General features: G+C 45.8%; 1 protein-coding gene and 1 long non-coding RNA gene across 2 annotated transcripts in view; both read left to right on the forward strand.

The window, feature by feature from the left end:
- Nucleotides 1–100: 100 nt before the first annotated feature.
- si:dkey-150i13.2 (mitochondrial carnitine/acylcarnitine carrier protein) overlaps nt 101–21,441 on the forward strand; it is a 72,603-nt gene continuing 51,262 nt past the window's right edge. The window contains exons 1-3 of the mRNA XM_034172048.1: nt 101–283; nt 20,979–21,071; nt 21,220–21,347. Coding sequence (XP_034027939.1) covers nt 158–283; nt 20,979–21,071; nt 21,220–21,347 — 347 coding nt within the window. The 5' untranslated portion in view covers nt 101–157. The remainder of the gene's footprint in view (nt 284–20,978; nt 21,072–21,219; nt 21,348–21,441) is intronic.
- On the forward strand, nt 637–15,437 carry LOC117512085. Its single transcript, XR_004561203.1, has 3 exons — nt 637–648; nt 6,993–6,998; nt 15,356–15,437. It is a non-coding gene; the product is annotated as an uncharacterized LOC117512085 (long non-coding RNA).

Consider the following 21,441-nt stretch of genomic DNA (forward strand, 5'->3'; position numbering starts at 1 on the left):
AGAGGGAGAAGAAAAGAGAGAGAAGAGAGAGGAGAGAGAGAGATGAGGAGAGAGAGATGAGAGGAGGAGAGGAGAGAGAGAGAGTTTCATAAGGGAGGGAGGGTGAGGGCTGTTTGGAGGAAGAGGAGCAGTGAGGAGGAGCTGTCTGCGGCCATGCATGGAGAGGATGGGAGGAGAAAAGGAGCGCAGCACTCGGAGAGTTTCTCCGCTGAAAAACTTAGTGGCTGGAGGAGTCGGAGGAGCTTTTCTGCTGCTGGCTGGACACCCGCTGGACACCATCAAGGTGGCACCACAGTACTTTAAAATTAAAACCCCGTGTTTAAATCTGATGTTTGCACAAGATTATAACTTGTTTTAATTCTGCAGTTTGTTAAGGATAAAAGAGATTCACCCGGAAGCCTGCAGATGTATGTGTTCAAGGGATTACTGTCAAATCGGTTTAAAAAGTCACAAGGTCCATCTGTCTTAAATGTAGCCACTACGAGAAAGCAAAGGATTCTGAGCTGTGGTTTATTGACAGTGTAATACTCGTCCTCCGAGGGCACATACCTCTGCCAACATTTAAGTACATACAGTGGCTTGGAAAAGTATTCAGCCCCTTGGTATTTCACGCATTTTAATTTGTTTATGGCATTTCAGGTACAAAAAGTAAATCAGGCTTCTCAATATAAAAAAAATTCAAAAATTATCTTCCTTAGACTCAAACTGAAAGTAAATCTCTACAAGTTGATATAAATTAAGTAAAAATATAAAAGCCAAGATGATGGGTTGAATAAGTAATCAGCCCCTTTGGTATAATACCTGTAAATAATCAGTCGTGGATACACAAACATTTCCAAGTCACTGAATATGTCTGGAACTTTATTTACACCAGTTATGAAGAAATACAAACAGTGTGGCACTCTATGATAAATCTGTGTGGAGTAAATAGTTCTCAAAAACTGAGTGACTGTGTAAGAAGGAGAAGAGTGAGGAAAGCCACCAAGACTCATAAACAACCCAGAAGAAGTTACAGGCTTCTGTTCCTGTGATTGAAGAAATTGTGCATAGTGCATGTTTTGCATTTTGTATCCCCAGAATGTTTAATCTTCACTGTTGCTGCACTTTGTCAAATCATAGTCATATCATATATCATATTGATATGAAAATTCAGTAAGGTATATCTTCTATTATACATTCCAAATCTAAGGTGGAACTCTACTAGTGTTTACTAAGGTACTCCTAAATATCTTTTTAAAAAGAGAGAGTAGAGCCACTTAGGTGCCTGGTCTTGAAAACCAGGGATGGAAGATTGAAAATAGAGCCCGACCAATATGGATTTTTTTGAGGCCGATGCCAATAACGATATTTGGATGAAAAAATATGCCGATAATCGATAAATCGACTGATTTGCCGATAGCCGAGATAAAGATATCACTCCTGAAAATGATCTTTGCCATATCACGTGAGGTAAATCTGCCCTACGATTGGATTTTGGAAAACCATGTGACGGAGAACCAATTCCGATTGGACACTCACATTGCGCACGTCATCACACATCTTCTATGAGGAGTACCAAGATGGCCGACGGTGGACGAAAGTTTGCGGAGTTAACTTTTCAGCAAAAAAAAAGAGTAAGTTTCTATCTGATATCATTAAAAAGTTATTTACAATTTAGTACAGCTTGGTCCCAGCCATCGTATACGACGGTGTCGGCCCCAGAGGGTTAATGGTGAATGGCAGTAATTCCCAGAATCCTTCTGGACGACCAGTGAATCTGAATGTTTCAACCTCTTAGCAGTTAACAAAAGTTTTTCATGCTAGACATAAGGTCTACACAACGTGGGCTTAATAAAAAGCGTGACCAACACAATGAAGCACATTTGACACATTACTACATAAACTGAATTAATCAAGCTGAGTTGAACTGAAACGGGAGAAATGTGGGGTGAATGTAATCGCAAAGTTTGTTGTGTGGGCCGCTGAAGAGGAGGTACTGCTGGCCCACCACCACCAGAGGGCGCCCTGCCTGGAGTGCGGGCTCCAGGCACCAGAGGGCGCTACCGCATCATGGGAGTAATCTGGGTGACAGCTGTCACCCATCACCAAACACAGCTGTTTCTACTCAGCACCGAGGTATATCAGGAGGACGGCGTCTCCACCTCAGTGCCGAGATATCGCCTAAGACCAAGGTAACATTCTCTGCAGCATATTCTGTGATTGATAAACTTGTTAAACCTTTCAGGACTGGTGACTACTGAGACCCTCCTTCTTTGGATAAGTACTCACCTTCCTGCTGAACTTTGCCAAGAGGTGGAGGCGGCTTCTCCCCTCTCTGTACTGGGTGCGTTCATCCACTCCTGTGTGTTCTTGCTCTCTCCTGCCAGCAGTACCGGATCCGACGAGCGGAGGCAGTGGCCACCTGGGAATTCGGGACTTGGCGGTTCCAGTATTTCCGGGGTTCGGTGGCAGTGGAGATCTGGGCGGTTCCGGTTCGACTGAGACGGACGTCTCCTATCTTCGAGCCTGCCCACACGACACCAGCGGATTCGACCCTAAACATTGTGTTTGTTATACTACTCGTGCTTGTTTCAGTAGTAAATCTTGTTTTTTACTTCCTCCATTGTCCATTCATTGCGCCCCCTGTTGTGGGTCCGTGTTCCTACACTTTCACAACAAAGTTATTACAAACAACATCCTTATAAACTTACTTGTATGCTTTTGTCAGCCGATCACTGCAGTGTGATGGCGAACTACGGGGGCTGGTGATGAACACATTTAAGCAGCTGTCAGTTGAATGGAGTCAGACCTCCATCTACTGGACAAACGGTGCAAGGACATTTTACATTGCCGACACAAACATTATTTCAGTAACTGTTCTGTTTATGAGAAATTATCAGCGTTCTATCGGCAGAATTTCGGCCGATAGTGAGTACTTTGAAAAGGGCTTATATCAGCCGATAATATCGGCCGGCCGATATATCGGTTGAGCTCTAGTTGAAAAGCTTATTTATCCCATAGGAACTCTTCCTACCTACGTAAGCGGCTCAAGAATATGGACAGCATGTATATGAGTGACATTTTTATGACAATTTATCTGACAATATTGAGATATGATAATTTGGCCATATTGTACAGCCCTACTGTCAACTAGCTGAAAAAGTTGAATATTAATTTACATCTACATAAAAAAAAAAAATGCTTAAAGTGGCAGGGGGTTAAGAGGGCTGTAATGGGGGGGGGGGGGTCCAGCTGAAAAGCAAAAGAAGAAAAAAGCTTAAAAAGGTGGGGAGTATGGGGGCAGAGCCCCCCCCAGAAGCCAAAAGGTTTTAGTCATGCTTATGTTCCCAAGAACCATTTTACTGAAAAAAGTCTGAAGGAACTAAAGGACATGGTTAGATGGCGAGGAGCTTTTCCAAGTATGTGAGAGGCAAATAAAGAAAAATGCTTAAAAAGGCGGGGGGTCTGGGTGGGAGCTTAAAAAGGTGGGGAGTATGGGGGGCAGAGCCCCCCCCCCCCAGAAACTGAAAGGTTTTTGCCATGCTAATGCTCCCCTGAAGCATTTACTCAAAACAAAGTCTGAAGAACCTAAATGACACGGTGAGATGCTGATGAGCTTCACTCATTCATGTTTGTGACATATGCATATTAATATTAATAATAATAATAATCATTTTTTGGGCTTTGTCAGCTTAATCAGACCTTCCTCTCAATTGGATCTGCTTCAAAAGTTAATGGTGTCCCCCTTGGCCTATACACCACCTTTCCACCCAGTTTCAAGTAAACTAGTTCAGAGTTTTGCATAATCCTGCTTAAAGGCAAAACTAATGGACCAACAACACTGAAAACTTTACCTCTTTAGCATAGGTAGAGTATATACTGCACAGTTTACTGTCCTGGATTTTATGTTATAGTGCATCCAGGGCTCTAGGTGGTCCTCTGTCCTGTAGTCAACTCTTTTTTGAAGTTTTTTTGGAGGCACTGGCACTCTTGCTACCATAAAATGCCTCACACAGCTGTATACTGGAATATAAAATTGCTTGTACCTGTATAAATGAAGTCTGTGTAATAAATAATCTATCTATCTATCTATCTATCTATCTATCTATCTATCTATCTATCTATCTATCTATCTATCTATCTATCTATCTATCTATCTATCTATCTATCTATCTATCTATCTATCTATCTATCTATCTATCTATCTATCTATCTATCTATCTATCTATCTATCTATCTATCTATCTATCTATCTATCTATCTATCTGAAACCAAGGATCAAATCAGATCAATTTTATTTATATAGCGCCAAATCACAACAAACAGTTGCCCCAAGGCGCTTTATATTGTAAGGCAAAAGCCATACAATAATTACAGGAAACCCCCAACGGTCAAAACGACCCCCTGTGAGCAAGCACTTGGCGACAGTGGGAAGGAAAAACTCCCTTTTAACAGGAAGAAACCCCCAGCAGAACCAGGCTCAGGGAGGGGCAGTCTTCTGCTGGGACTGGTTGGGGCTGAGGGGAGAGAATCAGGAAAAAGACATGCTGTGGAAGAGAGCAGAGATCAATCACTAATGATTAAATGCAGAGTGGTGCATACAGAGCAAAAAGAGAAAGAAACACTCAGTGCATCATGGGAACCCCCAACAGTCTAAGTCTATAGCAGCATAACTAAGGGATGGTTCAGGGTCACCTGATCCAGCCCTAACTATAAGCTTTAGCAAAAAGGAAAGTTTTAAGCCTAATCTTAAAAGTAGAGAGGGTGTCTGTCTCCCTGATCCGAATTGGGAGCTGGTTCCACAGGAGAGGAGCCTGAAAGCTGAAGGCTCTGCCTCCCATTCTACTCTTAAAAACCCTAGGAACTACAAGTAAGCCTGCATCTGAGAGCGAAGCGCTCTATTGGAGTGATATGGTACTATAAGGTCCCTAAGATACGATGGGACCTGATTATTCAAAACCTTATAAGTAAGAAGAAGAATTTTAAATTCTATTCTAGAATTAACAGGAAGCCAATGAAGAGAGGCCAATATGGGTGAAATATGCTCTCTCCTTCTAGTCCCCATCAGTACTCTAGCTGCAGCATTTTGAATTAACTGAAGGCTTTTCAGGGAACTTTTAGGACAACCTGATAATAATGAATTACAGTAGTCCAGCCTAGAGGAAATAAATGCATGAATTAGTTTTTCAGCATCACTCTGAGACAAGACCTTTCTAATTTTAGAGATATTGCGCAAATGCAAAAAAGCAGTCCTACATATTTGCTTAATATGCGCATCACAGTATTACTAGAGGTCAGGGTAATGCCATCCAGAGTAAGGATCTGGTTAGACACCATGTTTCTAAGATTTGTGGGGCCAAGTACAATAACTTCCGTTTTATCTGAATTTAAAAGCAGGAAATTAGAGGTCATCCATGTCTTTATGTCTGTAAGACATTCCTGCAGTTTAACTAATTGGTGTGTCCCCTCTGGCTTCATGGATAGATAAAGCTGAGTATCATCTGCGTAACAATGAAAATTTAAGCAATGCTGTCTAATAATACTGCCTAAGGGAAGCATGTATAAAGTGAATAAAATTGCTCCTAGCACAGAACCTTGTGGAACTCCATAATTAACCTTAGTCTGTGAAGAAGATTTCCCATTTACATGAACAAATTGTAATCTATTAGATAAATATGATTCAAACCACCGCAAGAATTTTTGAAGACCAGCAAGAGTCTTGTCTCTGGAACGTGGTGGTGTGCTGCTGAGAGGTTGCCGGCTCATGCATCTTGTGTGGGTGGTGCATCTGAAACATCTGCTCTCTCAACAAGGATGACCATCTTCAGTTGCTCTTGAGGGAGCACTGAAAGGTCAGGATTGCAGTGGCAATGCTCTCTGAGGTCTGCAGAACTTGAAGTTGCCAAATCTTGGTCGTGGATACACCTGTTTTAGGTCTGGTTACTCCTATGGTTGGTATGTTAAGGGATTGTATGTTGCTATGGCAGACCAGCTTGAACTGATGTTGTCACACATTGCACCTGTCAATGATTATATGAGGCTAAGAATTTTGAGGGCATTGTTTGTGTGTCGTGTCTGTTATCTCAGTTTTCACTCCCAACTGTGTTAAGGGTGTCTTGGTGAGGGAGACTTTATAATTGCAGCTTCATTCAGTGATAGATGACTGATCCAGAGGTGAATTGCCTCTGTGTTTAGGTGGATTGAATGCAACCACAGGCACTGACAGTGCAGATTACGAGGACTGTATTTGTTCTTACAGATCTGACAGCCAGGGTGAAAATGGCTCAGTGCTGCATGTTTGGGGTTAGAAGTTAATGGATCATGGTTCAGCATCCAAAACAACACTGCTGGATATGGTGTTCCAGTGCTTGTGGTGTTGCTAAAGAAATCAATAATTTCTCATGAGAAGATTCTGGAGATATGCCCAGGTTGTGGACTCTGGCCACAGATCTACTGTAGATTCCCTAATGATTCATCTGAACTCAAGGTCTTGCCAGATTAAGTCAGTCTAGACTTCAAGAATAGAGTGTTTTGCATGACTTGGAATGCAGTCTGGGCCAAGAAAATGAACACACATGTGGCGGTTGTTATTTTAAAACTTCCATGAATTATACTGTTTTGCAGCCCAGGTGGCTGTGTTTTACTTAGAAAATGGATTGACTGAACCATGGCACCCCCCCCCCCCCCCCCCCCCCACCCACCCACACACACAAAAGCCTTCTATAAAATTGAGGTTCATTAGGTGAACCACACAGTATTTCCCATCTTGTCCGATAAACAGCGCATTTTTGAGTTTCTTAGTTATTTATTAGTTTCTAGAATCATAGTAAATACAGTGTAACTATATGGACTATTAAATACAATGAGACCCATGATGGGGTAATAGTGACCAAGTAACATGGCACTAAAACAATAAAGCAAGAAACAACATAACTTTAAGTTTAATTATAAAAAAAATTATATAAACTGTGAGTATTGACCACTATTTAAATTGTTAAAAATGGCAACACCAGTCTTGTGTCTGTCCATAATTTAAATTTAATGTGGACACATTTTGCCACTTATGTAAATGTCTGTTAACTGCTAGACAGAACACTGACACATTTTGTACCACCCTGTTCTTTATCAGTGATAAAAAGCAGAAGATATTGTTGGGCGTCATCCTTCTTACTGTGTCACCGGCTGATAAGTGGGAATAAGCTATTGAGAATGTTTCTGTGTGTCAGCACCTTTCACTCATACATAGCTCACATAGCACTGTGCTGCACAGAGCGGCACAATGTCCCTCAGGCTGACCGAAACATTGGTAGCTTTAAAACTAAAAGGTTTTCAGTGAATTTGACCTTTTGACTTGTTGGCTTTACAAGTTCAAAATCAACAGGGTTGTTGGACTCTGGCTATGTAACCCACATGGCACGTTTGATGAGAATAGGATATATATAGTAGAAGAACGTGTTCTCAAAGTCCAATTTTAGTTTAAAAATGCTTCTTGTGGTCTTGCAATTTGACCTTATAACCCCAAACCTGTTGGGAAGGTGTCGTAGCACGGACCCACAACAGGGGGCGCAAATGAACGGACAATGAGTAAGCCAAAAGGTAACAATTTAATGTTGTGACAACACACAACGTAACACACAGAATTTGTAAAGTCAGTTAACACCAGGTGACGTGTGGGCAGGCTCGAAGATAGAAGACCCCGACGAGAGAGAGGCCGCGTCCCACACGGCCTCCACCACCAACGGTCTGAAGAACACCGGAGCCGCCAAGTCCCGAGTCCCCAGGTGACCTCTGTCTTCGGCTGTCGAACCTGGTACTGCTGGCAAAAAGCAGAGACAAGATGAATGAGTGTAAGTCCTTACACTCAGTGGTCTACAGTCTGTACACAGTCAGGAGGAAAACCTCCACCTCCGAATCACACACTCGTGCAGCTCTTGTCTAACCACTTATCTGTTCAGAGAGTGTGGCGCAGTCGTCATCGTCACGCCACACGCCGAAGTCCCGGATAAGGCAACGTCCACAAGAATAAGGCTGCAAGAAAGATCTGGTTTAGTACACACAAAGTGTCAAGTAGCAGAGAAAATACCTCTCGGTAGTCGATTTCTCGGCGGGGAGGTGGAGTTGCAGTCCGGCTTAAGTACTGGTGTAGATGAGTGACAGCTGGTGTGATGAGTGACAGCTGTCACTTCCTCTGGGTCTGGCGCCCTCTCGTGCTTGGAGCCCGACCGGGCTTGTTCGGGTGTCTCTTGTAGAAATCGGCCAGGAGGGCCGGGTCCAGGATGAAGCTCCTCTTCACCCAGGAGCGTTCTTCAGGTCCATACCCCTCCCAGTCCACCAGATATTGGAACCCCCGGCCCTTACGACGGACGTCCAGGAGCCTGCGGACCGTCCAAGCAGGCTTCCCGTCGATGAGCCGGGCAGGAGGCGGCGTGGGTCCAGGAGTACAGAGGGGCGAGGTGTGGTGCGGTTTGATACGGGACACGTGGAAGACAGGGTGGATCCGCAGCGAAGCCGGGAGACGGAGCTTCACTGCGGCCGGGTTGATGATCTTGAGGATAGGGAATGGTCCAATGTATTTGTCCTTCAACTTGGGTGAGTCCACACAGAAGGGGATGTCCTTTGTTGACAGCCACACCTCCTGCCCGGGCTGGTACGTGGGGGCCGGGGACCGTCGGTGGTCCGCATGGGACTTGGCCCTCGTCCGGGCCTTTAACAGGGCAGAGCGGGCGGTCCGCCACACCCGGCGACATCTCCTGAGGTGGGCCTGGACCGAGGGCACACCGACCTCTCCCTCCACCAGCGGGAACAATGGGGGCTGGTACCCCAAACACACCTCAAAAGGGGAGAGGCCGGTAGCAGACGAAACTTGGCTGTTGTGGGCATACTCGATCCAGGCCAGATGGTGACTCCAGGCCGCCGGATGTGCGGAGGTGACACACCGAAGGGCCTGCTCCAACTCCTGGTTGGCCCGCTCTGCCTGGCCGTTGGTCTGGGGGTGGTACCCGGACGAGAGACTCACGGTGGCCCCCAGCTCCTTGCAGAAACTCCTCCACACCTGTGAAGAGAACTGGGGACCACGATCTGAGACAATGTCCGATGGTATCCCATGCAGCCGCAAGACGTGATGGACCAGGAGGTCTGCTGTCTCCTGGGCCGTCAGGAGCTTCGGGAGGGCCACGAAGTGGGCCGCCTTGGAGAACCGGTCCACTATCGTGAGGATTACGGTGTTGCCCTGGGACGGCGGGAGGCCCGTGATGAAATCCAGGCCGATGTGAGACCAGGGGCGATGAGGCACTGGCAGGGGTTGGAGGAGGCCCGTCGTCCTCCGATGGTCTGCCTTGCCCCTGGCGCAGATGGTACAGGCCTGGATGTAGTCCCGGACGTCGGTTTCCAGGGACGCCCACCAGAAGCGCTGCTAGACTACTGCCACGGTCCTACGCACTCCGGGATGACAGGAGAGCTTGGACCCGTGACAGAAGTCCAATACGGCAGCTCTTGCCTCTGGTGGGACGTACAGTCTGTCCTTGGGGCCAGTCCCCGGGTCCGGGCTCCTGGTCAGGGCCTCCCGGACGGTCTTCTCCACGTCCCAGGTAAGGGTGGCCACGACAGTGGACTCGGGGATGATGGTCTCGGTGGGGTTCGACAGCCCCGCTTTGGCTTCTTCTTCGTGCACCCGGGACAATGCATCTGATTTTTGGTTCTTGGTCCCGGGGCGATATGTGATCTGGAAGTCAAAGCGCCCGAAGAACAGAGACCAGCAGGCTTGCCTGGGGTTCAGCCGCTTGGCGGTCCGGATGTACTCCAGGTTGCGATGGTCAGTGAAAACCGTGAAGGGCAACGACGCCCCCTCCAGCAGGTGTCTCCACTCTTCAAGAGCCTCCTTCACCGCAAGAAGTTCCCGGTTGCCAACGTCATAGTTCCGTTCAGCTGGGGTCAACCTGCGGGAATAAAAGGCACAAGGATGGAGAACTTTATCAGCCTCTACGCTCTGGGACAGCACGGCTCCTATCCCTGAGTCAGAGGCGTCCACTTCTACTACGTACTGGCGATCAGGATCAGGCTGCACCAGAACTGGTGCAGTCGAGAACCGGCGTTTCAACTGCTGGAACGCGGCTTCGCACCGATCCGACCAGGTGAAGGGGACCTTGGTGGAGGTCAGGGCAGTCAGGGGGCTAACTACCTGACTGTAACCTTTAATGAACCTCCTGTAAAAATTTGCAAAGCCGAGGAACTGCTGTAGTTTCCTGCGGCTTGTTGGTTGGGGCCAATCTCTCACCGCCGCAACCTTAGCCGGATCAGGGGCGACGGAGTTGGAGGAGATGATGAACCCCAGGAAGGACAAAGAAGTGCAGTGGAACTCGCACTTCTCGCCCTTCACAAACAGCCGGTTCTCCAACAACCGCTGAAGGACCTGACGTACATGCTGGACATGGGTCTCAGGGTCCGGGGAAAAGATGAGTATATCGTCCAGATATACGAAGACGAACCGATGCAGGAAGTCCCGCAAGACGTCATTTACCAAAGCTTGGAACGTCGCGGGGGCATTAGTGAGGCCGAACGGCATGACCAGGTACTCAAAATGACCTAACGGGGTGTTGAATGCCGTCTTCCATTCGTCTCCCTTCCGGATCCGAACCAGGTGGTACGCGTTTCTAAGATCCAATTTCGTAAAGATTTGGGCTCCATGCAGGGGCGTGAACACTGAATCCAACAGAGGTAACGGGTATCGGTTGCGAACCGTGATCTCGTTCAGCCCTCTGTAATCAATGCATGGACGGAGTCCGCCGTCCTTCTTGCCCACAAAAAAGAAACCAGCACCCATCGGGGAGGTGGAGTTCCGGATCAACCCGGCAGCTAAAGAGTCCCGGATGTAGGTCTCCATTGATTCGCGTTCCGGACGTGAGAGGTTGTACAACCTACTGGACGGGTACTCAACGCCCGGGACTAAATCGATGGCACAATCATACGGTCGGTGCGGGGGAAGAGTGAGCGCCAGATCTTTGCTGAAAACGTCAGCAAGACCATGGTACTCCTTAGGCACCGCCGATAGATTGAGGGGGACTCTGACCTCCTCATTAGCTGTAGTGCCGGGGGGAACCGAGGATCCAAACACTCCCGGTGGCAGGTTTCGCTCCACTGCGTCACAACCCCGGACGGCCAATCGACCCGGGGATTGTGCTTCACCATCCATGGAAAACCCAAGATCACTCGGGAGGTAGATGGTGTTACATGGAACACTATCTCCTCCCTGTGATTCCCAGACACAACCAAGGTCACTGGTTGTGTCTGATGTGTGATTAATGGAAGCAGGGTGCCATCTAGTGCTCGCACCTGCACTGGTGCCGGCAGAGCCACCAGAGGGAGCCCTACTTCCTTTGCCCATCTGCTGTCCAGCAGATTCCCTTCTGACCCCGTGTCTATCAGTGCTGGGGCGTGAAGGGTTAACTCCTCACAAAGGATTGTTACTGGGATTCGTGCCGATCTGCGGGGTCTTTCCGCGTGTGTGTTATGGCCCACCCTTAGCCCAGTTTCTAAGGACGGGCGTTGTAGTTTGACCGTTCAGGGCAGTCCCTCTGCATGTGCTCACAAGAGCCGCAGACAAAACACTCCCCGCGGGCCAGTCTCCTTTGTCTGACGTTTGATCTTACTTTGGCCCTGCTCGTGTCCATAGCCTCCTCAGCAGGGGAGCTGTAGCCACACGGGGCTCTCTGGCAGTGAAGCGTGGGGACGACGTCACCTTGTCGGAACCGGAAGGGGGAGGGACGGCTCGTGCCCGGTCACGCCCCCCGGCCTGCTCCCGACGATGCTCATTCAAACGGTTGTCTAAGCATATAACCAAATCGACAAGCCCGTCAAAATCCCGCGGTTCCTCCTTAGCCAGTAGGTGCTCCTTAAGGACCGGGGACAGCCCACTTATAAAGGCGGCGCGGAGCGCAACGTTATTCCAGCCGGACCTCGCTGCCGTGATGCGGAAGTCGACTGCATACTCGGCTGCGCTACGGCGCCCCTGTCTCATCGACAGCAGCACGTTTGAAGCGGTCTCGCCTCTGTTGGGATGATCAAACACTTGTTTGAACTCCCGCACAAACCCAGTATAAGACGTTAGGAGCCGTGAGTTCTGCTCCCAAAGCGCCGTAGCCCATGCGCGTGCCTCTCCTCGAAGCAGATTAATAACATAAGCTACCCGGCTAGCGTCTGATGCGTACATGACAGGGCGCTGTGAAAAGACGAGCGAACACTGCATGAGGAAGTCCGCGCACGTCTCGACACAGCCCCCGTACGGTTCTGGAGGGCTTATGTATGCTTCAGGGGACGGTGGGGGGGTTCGTTGAACGACCAGTGGTACGTCTGATACAGGCCCAGGACCAGCCAGAGGAGGAGCTGCACCAGCGCCCTGATCGTGCGCTTCCACCCTGGCGGCGAGAGCCTCCACTCTCCGATTAAGGAGGACATTCTGCTCGGTCACTAAATCCAACCGAGCCGTGAAGGCGGTTAAGATCTGCTGCAGCTCACTCAACATGCCTCCCGCTGACGCCTGCGCCCCCGGCTCTTCCATTGGCCGTTCACGCTCGAGCTGACGCCCCTCGGAATCCATGACGATTGGCCGAGAAATCCTGTCGGGAAGGTGTCGTAGCACGGACCCACAACAGGGGGCGCAAATGAACGGACAATGAGTAAGTCAATTAACACCAGGTGACGTGTGGGCAGGCTCGAAGATAGAAGACCCAGACGAGAGAGAGGCCGCATCCCACACGGCCTCCACCACCAACGGTCTGAAGAACACCGGAGCCGCCAAGTCCCGAGTCCCCAGGTGACCTCTGTCTTCGGCTGTCGAACCTGGTACTGCTGGCAAAAGCAGAGACAAGATGAATGAGTGTAAGTCCTTACACTCAGTGGTCTACAGTCTGTACACAGTCAGGAGGAAAACCTCCACCTCCGAATCACACACTCGTGCAGCTCTTGTCTAACCACTTATCTGTTCAGAGAGTGTGGCGCAGTCGTCGTCGTCACGCCACACGCCGAAGTCCCGGATAAGGCAACGTCCACAAGAATAAGGCTGCAAGAAAGATCTGGTTTAGTACACACAAAGTGTCAAGTAGCAGAGAAAATACCTCTCGGTAGTCGATTTCTCGGCGGGGAGGTGGAGTTGCAGTCCGGCTTAAGTACTGGTGTAGATGAGTGACAGCTGGTGTAATGAGTGACAGCTGTCACTTCCTCTGGGTCTGGCGCCCTCTCGTGCTTGGAGCCCGCACTCCAAGCAGGGCGCCCTCTGGTGGTAGTGGGCCAGCAGTACCTCCTCTTCAGCGGCCCACACAACAAAACCTCCGCACGTCTTTTCATGACAAAAAACTCCTGTAACAGTGGAATGTGCCGTTCATTTCCAAAGTAAACGCTTTGTTGATCCGGGACGTTGTCTGACTACCACAGAAATGGCAGAAGAGTTTGACATCAGCACTTTTTCGGCATGACAAGACGTGCGGAGGAATTCGCACATCAGGACGGAGGCGCAGGGCACAGAACAAAAAGCAACGCCGTGATGAAGCCTCACAGGACATGTTGTGGCATGTCCAGCTCGTCCACAATTTCTCGGATAGTCACACGACTGAAAAGCCACCGAAAGCCATCTGAATCTTTTGAATGATGCAAGAGCTGGGCATGTTAGGGCTTGTCCTGTGAGACCAACACGGAGGTGCTTTCGTCCCGCGCCATGAGCGGCTCTATGGCGAATTTCTCCGCTCCTCTTTCCATTACAAAAACTCCTGTAACAGTGGAATGTGCCGAAAAAGTGCTATGTCCAGCTGTCTTGCCATTTCTCTGGTAGTCAGACGACGTCCCGGATCAACAAAGCGTTCACTTTGGAAATGATCTGGTCGTTTGAGCCTGTCGATCGCCGCTCGGTGCGCGGCACACCATCCGCCGCTGTGGGCCGTCTTTAATCCAGTTGTAATTGTCCTTAATCTGTGTGATCCCCATAAGATCTTCACCGAAAGCCATCTGAATTTTCCAAATGGTTTCCACTTGGCTATCTCTCACACTTTCTGAAAAAATTTTGATGAAGCAAAGCGGCAGTCGATCAGCCAATTTCCTGACAATGAAAAGCCGATGAGGGGGCTGGACCACTCCTCCCACAAGGCGTGCTCACAGGCGAATGACACAACTGACAGGCGTGAAAAAACTCACGCATGCGCACGAAGGTTCAAGCTTGGCTGATGCAATCACACGATTCAAATCCATATAGTTTTTGCAAAAAATAAAAAGGTCCGTTACTTTTCTAACAGACCTCGTATCTTCCATCCTTGATGAGCTGAGAGGTAAAAACTATAACTCTGATTTATTTAAAATCTTTTTCAAGGAAAGGTGTCACCATGACTCAGTCCTTCTCTGATCAGTGAGATGGGGATTTGACCTTTCAGATGTTTTAATGATTCTTTACCCCTGTGAGATAATACCCTTTCTGGACTTTGCCACCATGACTCAGCCCTTCTGCCACATCATATAGTAGTGTTCACAATTACTGGCACCCCTAATTTTAAGTATATATTTTAAAATATGTTCATTAAAAAATGCAAATAAACCAATTTTTCTGTAATCAGAATGTTTTTTTAATGTCCTAAGGTATTGAACTAAAACAACAAAACAAAGTGCTTTCATAAACTGCAGTAAAGATATAGATATAAAATGTATGTTGGACATAGATTTGTAAACCCTTGAATTTACAGCCAGTATCACTGAATATGTCTAGGAGTTAATTTCATCAGTCATTAATAAATGCAAACTGCATGGTACTCTATAGTAAATCTGTCTGGAGTAGGCCGTTCTCAAAAACTGAGTGATTGTATAAGAAGGACACTAGTGAGGGAAGCCATCAAGACACATTTGACAACTCTGAAAGAGTTACAGGCTTCTGTGATTGGAGAGACTGCACAGAGTGCAACTCACAATTGTCGGTTGTGTCACCAGTCACAGCTTCATGTTGGAGTGGGACAGAGAAGAGTTTTCATACAAGAAAACTGATCAGATCTGGGCTTCAGTCTCCCATGTGCCTTCTGGCAAATTTTATTTGAAATTTCATGTTTGTTTTTTAATAAAGACCTTCTCACTCACTCATATTCAACTGCTTACTCCAATTAAGGGTCACGGGGGGCTGGAGCGTATCCCAGCAGTCATAAGGAGTGAGGCGGGGTTCACCCTGAACAGGACACCAATCTGTCACAGGGCCACATATAGACAAACACATTCACAGCTGCACGCACACCTATAGACAGTCTAAATTTTCCAATCCACCTAATCTGTATGTCTTTGGATGGGGGAGGAAGCCGGAACACCTGGAGGAAACCCGCGCAAACACGGGGAGAACATACAAACTCCACACAGAAAGGCCACAGGTGGGACTCGATCTCATGACCTTCTTGCTGTGAGGCAACAGTGCTAACCTCTAATTCACTGTGCTGCCATAAAGACCTTCTGTGTGCTGAAAATACTGGGGTGCCAGTAGGTTGCAGGTTTTTTTTTGTTTGTTTGTTTTTTACTCTGTACCCTGGCAGCAGCAAAGGGAGCAGGAACCGTTCATATGTTTCTATGTAACTGTGCACAAAATTACTTGGAAATGGGTCAGCAATTATTTTAACAAATATAGTCAGACTACAGGGTGAACACAAAAACACTCCTTGGTCTCAAATATTTATAATATCAAAAGTTACCTGAATAATTGTACAATTTTGAAGAAAAATAATCTGCAAAAGAGGAAAAAAACTTGATGAGTTTCTGCAACTGTAGATACCAAAATTGTAAAAGTATTCATAGAGCTTTTGATATAAATATTTGAGACCAAGGACTGTTTTTGTGTTCATCCTGTATTCCTTTGGTGAGTGTCTACAAATGATTAACTTTTGGAGTACATCAGTCAAAGGCCAACACTCAAAAATCTATATTATAATAGGCAAGTGGCCTCTGGGTGCGTGTGTATGTGTGTCTGTGATCAGGCAAAAACCAGGGAGAGCTGAAATTTTGGTATTTGGCATGCTTATGTATTTTGGGTCAAGGATGAGCGCTGCGAAAACAGAAAGTTGATAGGACAAATATTTTGGGAGAAATGAGTAATTTAAGTTAACCAATAAACAATGGATCTTGTGCTGCAATGAACCATGGGAGTTCAGGGTTTTGAACTTTTAAATGTTATTGTGGTTTATGTTAGTTTTAAGTGTTGTTAGGGCCCCTTCACACATAGTACATATTTGCGCATGAATTGCGCATGAAGCAGGAATCGTATGCAATACGTGTATAATCGTAGCTGCCTCCAACACCTCGTGCACCTGTTGCTGCAACTATTTGCGCACACCAGCGGCTGAAAGACGGAGTGTGCACTGAAAGTCCATTTGATCACTCTTGCGGCAGACTTTGGCAAAATTCCAGGTGAAATGGTAAATGGACTGTATTTATATAGCGCTTTTCCATCTGCATCAGATGCTCAAAGCGCTTTACAAATAATGCCTCACATTCACCCCGATGTGAGGGTGCTCCCATACAAGGCGCTCACTACACACCGGGAGCAATAGGGGATTAAAGACGTTGCCCAAGGGCCCTTAGTGTTTTTCCAGTCAGGCTAGGATTTGAACCGAGGATCTTGTGGTCTCAAGCCAGACACTTAACCACTAGACCATCACCTCACACGGGAAACCTCACCCGGCCCAGACACGGAAAGGATTGACAATTGATAGCTCTTTCACACATGAACATCTACACCGTTTGCTTGGCAATTAGAAAATGTGTGGCCATTCGTGCTGTTAGCACGAAAACAGTCAGCAGACGATCACAGTTGAGCTGGATGTGAAATTTGTTGAAGTGCCCCCACGAGTGTGGCTTTGCAAATAGCAACACACGTGGTCTGCATGTGTATCGCACGTGTGCGTGCTCCCACCCACCCCGCCGAACACGTGGCATATGTGTGAAACGGAACGTCAGATCATAACACGCAGTAGGCAATCTGAATGTCACATCACCCACGTGAGCTCTGTTCCACACGCAGTGTCAGTCCTGCAGCGTGCCATCCACAAGACAGGACACACGCCGGGGCCGGCTGGACATGCCGCCAACACATGTGGACATGATAAGAGCGCCCTGCTTCTCATTCATGTCATTTCATGACTATACATCTGTGACCATGGGTCATCTACAGAGGAACAGACGGATCACACTTGTATTGTCCACTTGATAAGAGGGATTCAATAAAATGCAGTATTTTTATATGGTGTGTGGTTTTATTTTGTTTTAAATATATCTGTGTCCTTCTTGATATCAGGCATTTTCCCGCACCTTTTACAGGACAGCGATGGTAGCTCAGTGGTAAAGTTTCTGGCTGGCAATCAGAGCTTTTGGAAATTGCAGGTTCAAATCCCGTGGGTGGCATGTATTATTTTTTACACAGCAGCTCGCACTGTGTTCCTGCATGCACAAAACTGTCGCAGCAGCATCGTTCACGCCTGCCCGTGGGCTTGATGTTTTCGTGGTTCGCTCGCATGAGCTGTTCCACCGTGATTCACCCTGATTTGTGCTTATTCGTACTATGTGTGAAGGGGCTCTTAGTGTTAATGATTTATTGTGTTTTTGTCTCATATTGCTGTTACCATGAGTGAAATGTCCTATCAAGATGAGGTCCACCGCGCAATGCATGCACACCTCACCCATCGAGTTGAGCTCCCCCCACCGAAGAAAACCCATGTGTTTTGTCTTTCCAACAAAAATACAGTAATAAGTGTCTTTTCAATTTACAAAAGTAAATACTTGCATGTAAATGCTGTCTTTAAAGCAGAATATTGTTGTAAGCTCATCTTGAAGGGGAGATGCGCATGCGCAGTTGTGTGGCAAAGAACAGTGTTGTATAAAGTACCGGAAAATCACACTTAAGTAAAAGTACAGATATCCATTAAAAAATTACTTTGGTAGAAGTTCAAGTCACCAATTGAAATGCTACTCAAGTAAAAGTCTTAAAGTATCTAGTAATTATTGTACTTAAGTATGACAAGTAATGTACAGGTAAATGTACTCAAGTATTGAAAGTAAAAGTACAAGTAAATGTTAATAATCAAAAACGGGCTGATTTGGGTTTTTTTTATATATATATATTACAAAGTTTATCTAGGCTTGTAACTGACTGGTAGTATTAGTCAAAATACTGAAAACTGTTCACATCACACTAAAACACTTCAGAAACAATGTTTCAAAGCCTAAACGAGAGTAGGCTACTCACTAGGTGTTCACAGGAAACAGTTATTTATTTCTATATGTATTTATTTATTTTCATTGTTACATGGTTTTATCTTTTCTGTTGTGTTTTGTTTCATTAGGTTCTTTTTGTCTCTTTCTCTAAAATTGTATTGTAACATTATTAGTCTATTATTATTGACTATTATTGTCTATTATGTAGACTATTATTGTTGTTGCTGTTATTAATATATGAATAAAAATAAATTAAAAAATTACAATTTGACTCTTTTACGACAATGAACGCTGTGCCATTAATTATACAGAAAACAAATCAACACAAACGTGCTGATGCGAACAGCTTAATGCTGACTTTAACATTGAAAACGCCATAGACATGCTAACGTGTTAGCATTGGTCCCGTTTTTAAATTATAAAATACATCTATCAACTGTTTCAGAAGACCATAACAGGTCGGTTTAACATTAAAATGTTAAATATTACTCACAGACATATGCTCTTCAGGGTTTTAGTGGGGAAAAATTAGGATAAAGATAAATTAAACAACGAATCCACGAATCGTAGATCGAAGCACTGCTTCGATGTGCGAATCATTGCTTTGATTGGTTCAAGGTTCAAAGCAAAGCCGCGCTGCAGAAAAGTTGATTACATACCTGCTGCAGGTCTGTAATCAATGTAGAGAAATGATCATTTTCCTGACAAACACCCCCCAAGTGCGCAACTGCAAAAAAGCCTACCGGACATGCCTCATGACAAATTGGCCTGAATTCATTGCAGTCACTAGTTGTCTCTGGGTGAAAACACAACTTTTTTCGTGCACGTGTGTGTGTGTGTGTGTGTGTGTGTGTGTGTGTGTGTGTGTGTGTGTGTGTGTGTGTGTGTGTGTGTGTGTGTGTGTGTGTGTGTGTGTGTGTTTTTGTAACGAGTAACGGCATGGAGCATAGAAAATGTATCGGAGTAGATGTATGCAATTAACATCGGAAATGTAGTGAAGTAAAAGTGAAAGTAAGCTGAATTTAAAAAACTCAAGTAAAGTACAAAGTCTCCCAAAACATACTTAAGTACAGTAGTGAAGTATTTTTACTTTGTTACTATACAACACTAGAGAGGCAGCTCATCTCGACAGGTGAGGTGTTAAAGTCCAGGATAGAGAGATGTGCATGCACAGGCGCAGTCACGCGGTGGAGCTCATCTCAACAGGTATTTCATCTCGTCATGACACTGGTACCATGAGTGAAAAGTGTATTGCCTTTGATGTCTTCTGCCACCGTATCTGTTTGTGTCTAAAATTAGAAGCACCTGCTTGCGACAGAATGCAGAAAAGACAAAAAGCTCTGCATGTGTGTGTGTGTGTGTGTGTGTGTGTGTGTGTGTGTGTGTGTGTGTGTGTGTGTGTGTGTGTGTGTGTGTGTGTGTGTGTGTGTGTGTGTGTGTGTGTGTGTGTGTGTGTAAAACTTTGATCACGAAGAAACTGTGGACAGCTGACATTTGCTGTTTGGTATGCTTTTGTATTTTGGGTCAAGAATGAATGCTGCCAAAACAGAACATTGATAGGACTAATATTTTTAGAGAAGCTATGGATATTAGCTAACAACACTGAACAATGGATGTTGCTAACTATATTCTGGACTCACACGCCATTCCAGCAGGGGGCGGTAAATCATCTTTATATTAAGGCCGTGATTTTATTTAGTAAGTTCAATGTAAGTGCATAATATAATTGTAAATATGTTAAAAATAGACGGGTTGCACAAGAAAGTGAAAACACTTATTTCCATTGTGATTCATTTAAAATTCAAATGAGAAAATAGAAGTAATAATAAAATAATACTGATAATAATAACAGTGTGTATATAACAGGAACCTACACAATTTAGAAATACATTAAGACAGTAAATTAACATTACAAAATTACATAATTAACAGGAACTAAAAGGGTTGAGTTCCTCTTCTAAAAATTGTTGGGGTCTATGGTTCTAAAAACATTCTGGACTGACACACCATTCCAACTCATTATAGAAACTGTATAATTTATCACCACCCTTGACAAATGTCAGTTACCTATTTTATAAACACTACCCAATGTAGAGCCCGTTTCTCCAGGTAACACTGGAGTTGCGTCATGAAGGGCATCCGGTGTAAAACGTGTGCCATATACCAGTGCGGATCTGGCTGTATCCACTGTGGTGACTCCGAACAAAAAAACAGGAGCAGCTGAATGGACAACAACAACCCAATGTAGAGCCCGTGGCTCCCCATGGGCAACACACTGGTATAATAATAAAATAAAAACTTAACAAATTTTCTGGGATATCTCTGGAACCTGTAGTGTAATTCAGGGGTGTGTTCGTACTTGATTAATTGCACACCTGAATGAGCTAATCAGCGTCTAGCAGAGCAGGGAAAGATAAAAAATGTGTGGGTTGGGTGGTCCTTGAGGACCGGTTTAGAACCGTTGTGCTGGAGAGATTATGTAGTCAGTCATTTGTAATCAAATGATCTGAGTGATGTTATGATAGAGTCCCAAAATATGATGTGGTGCAGTACTTTATGTGTGTGTTTGTGTGTCTGTCTGTTGACTCTCCCCGGTGTCTTTTTTTTATTAATTTTCAAACTGTTGACAGATATGAGCCTTTTGACATTCTCTCCCTCCAATGGCATGCCAGTAACTAACTTGAAGTTTTTATACAGTGGTGGGCGGCACTATATCTGCATACTTGAGTTGATTGGTTGTCTGTTCCAGCAATAGCTGATTTTTCTCGTAAAACTTTGTTTTCCAGGTGAGACTTCACACACAACCCAAAGCTTCTTGTGGGCAGTATGTGCTCTATACAGGCACATACGACTGCCTCCGTAAAACTGTATCCAAAGAGGTAAACACAGAAACGTCCCATTTCAGTATCTTACAACTGTCCTTACAATGAGAAAGAGCATGTGCCACCCAGGGTTCATCACATGAATTGCCTGTAGCTTGTAAAGTCTTGCCAGGTAACAATGACATAATCCTGTGTATGTGTCCAGGGTCTTCTGGGCCTGTATAAAGGTATGGGTGCTCCTCTAGCGGGTGTGGCTCCAATGATGGCCATCAGTTTCTTTGGCTTCGCTCTGGGAAAACAGCTCCAACAGGCAGACCCCGGCAAGTCCCTGACGTTAGTAAAACCACACAGACAAGCTAACATCCACACCCACATCTCTCAGTGCCTATACAATCAGATCCATAAATATTTGGGCATGGACAAAAAA

The sequence above is a fragment of the Thalassophryne amazonica genome, chromosome 6 (assembly GCF_902500255.1).
Source record: "Thalassophryne amazonica chromosome 6, fThaAma1.1, whole genome shotgun sequence".
NCBI classification, from domain to species: domain Eukaryota; kingdom Metazoa; phylum Chordata; class Actinopteri; order Batrachoidiformes; family Batrachoididae; genus Thalassophryne; species Thalassophryne amazonica.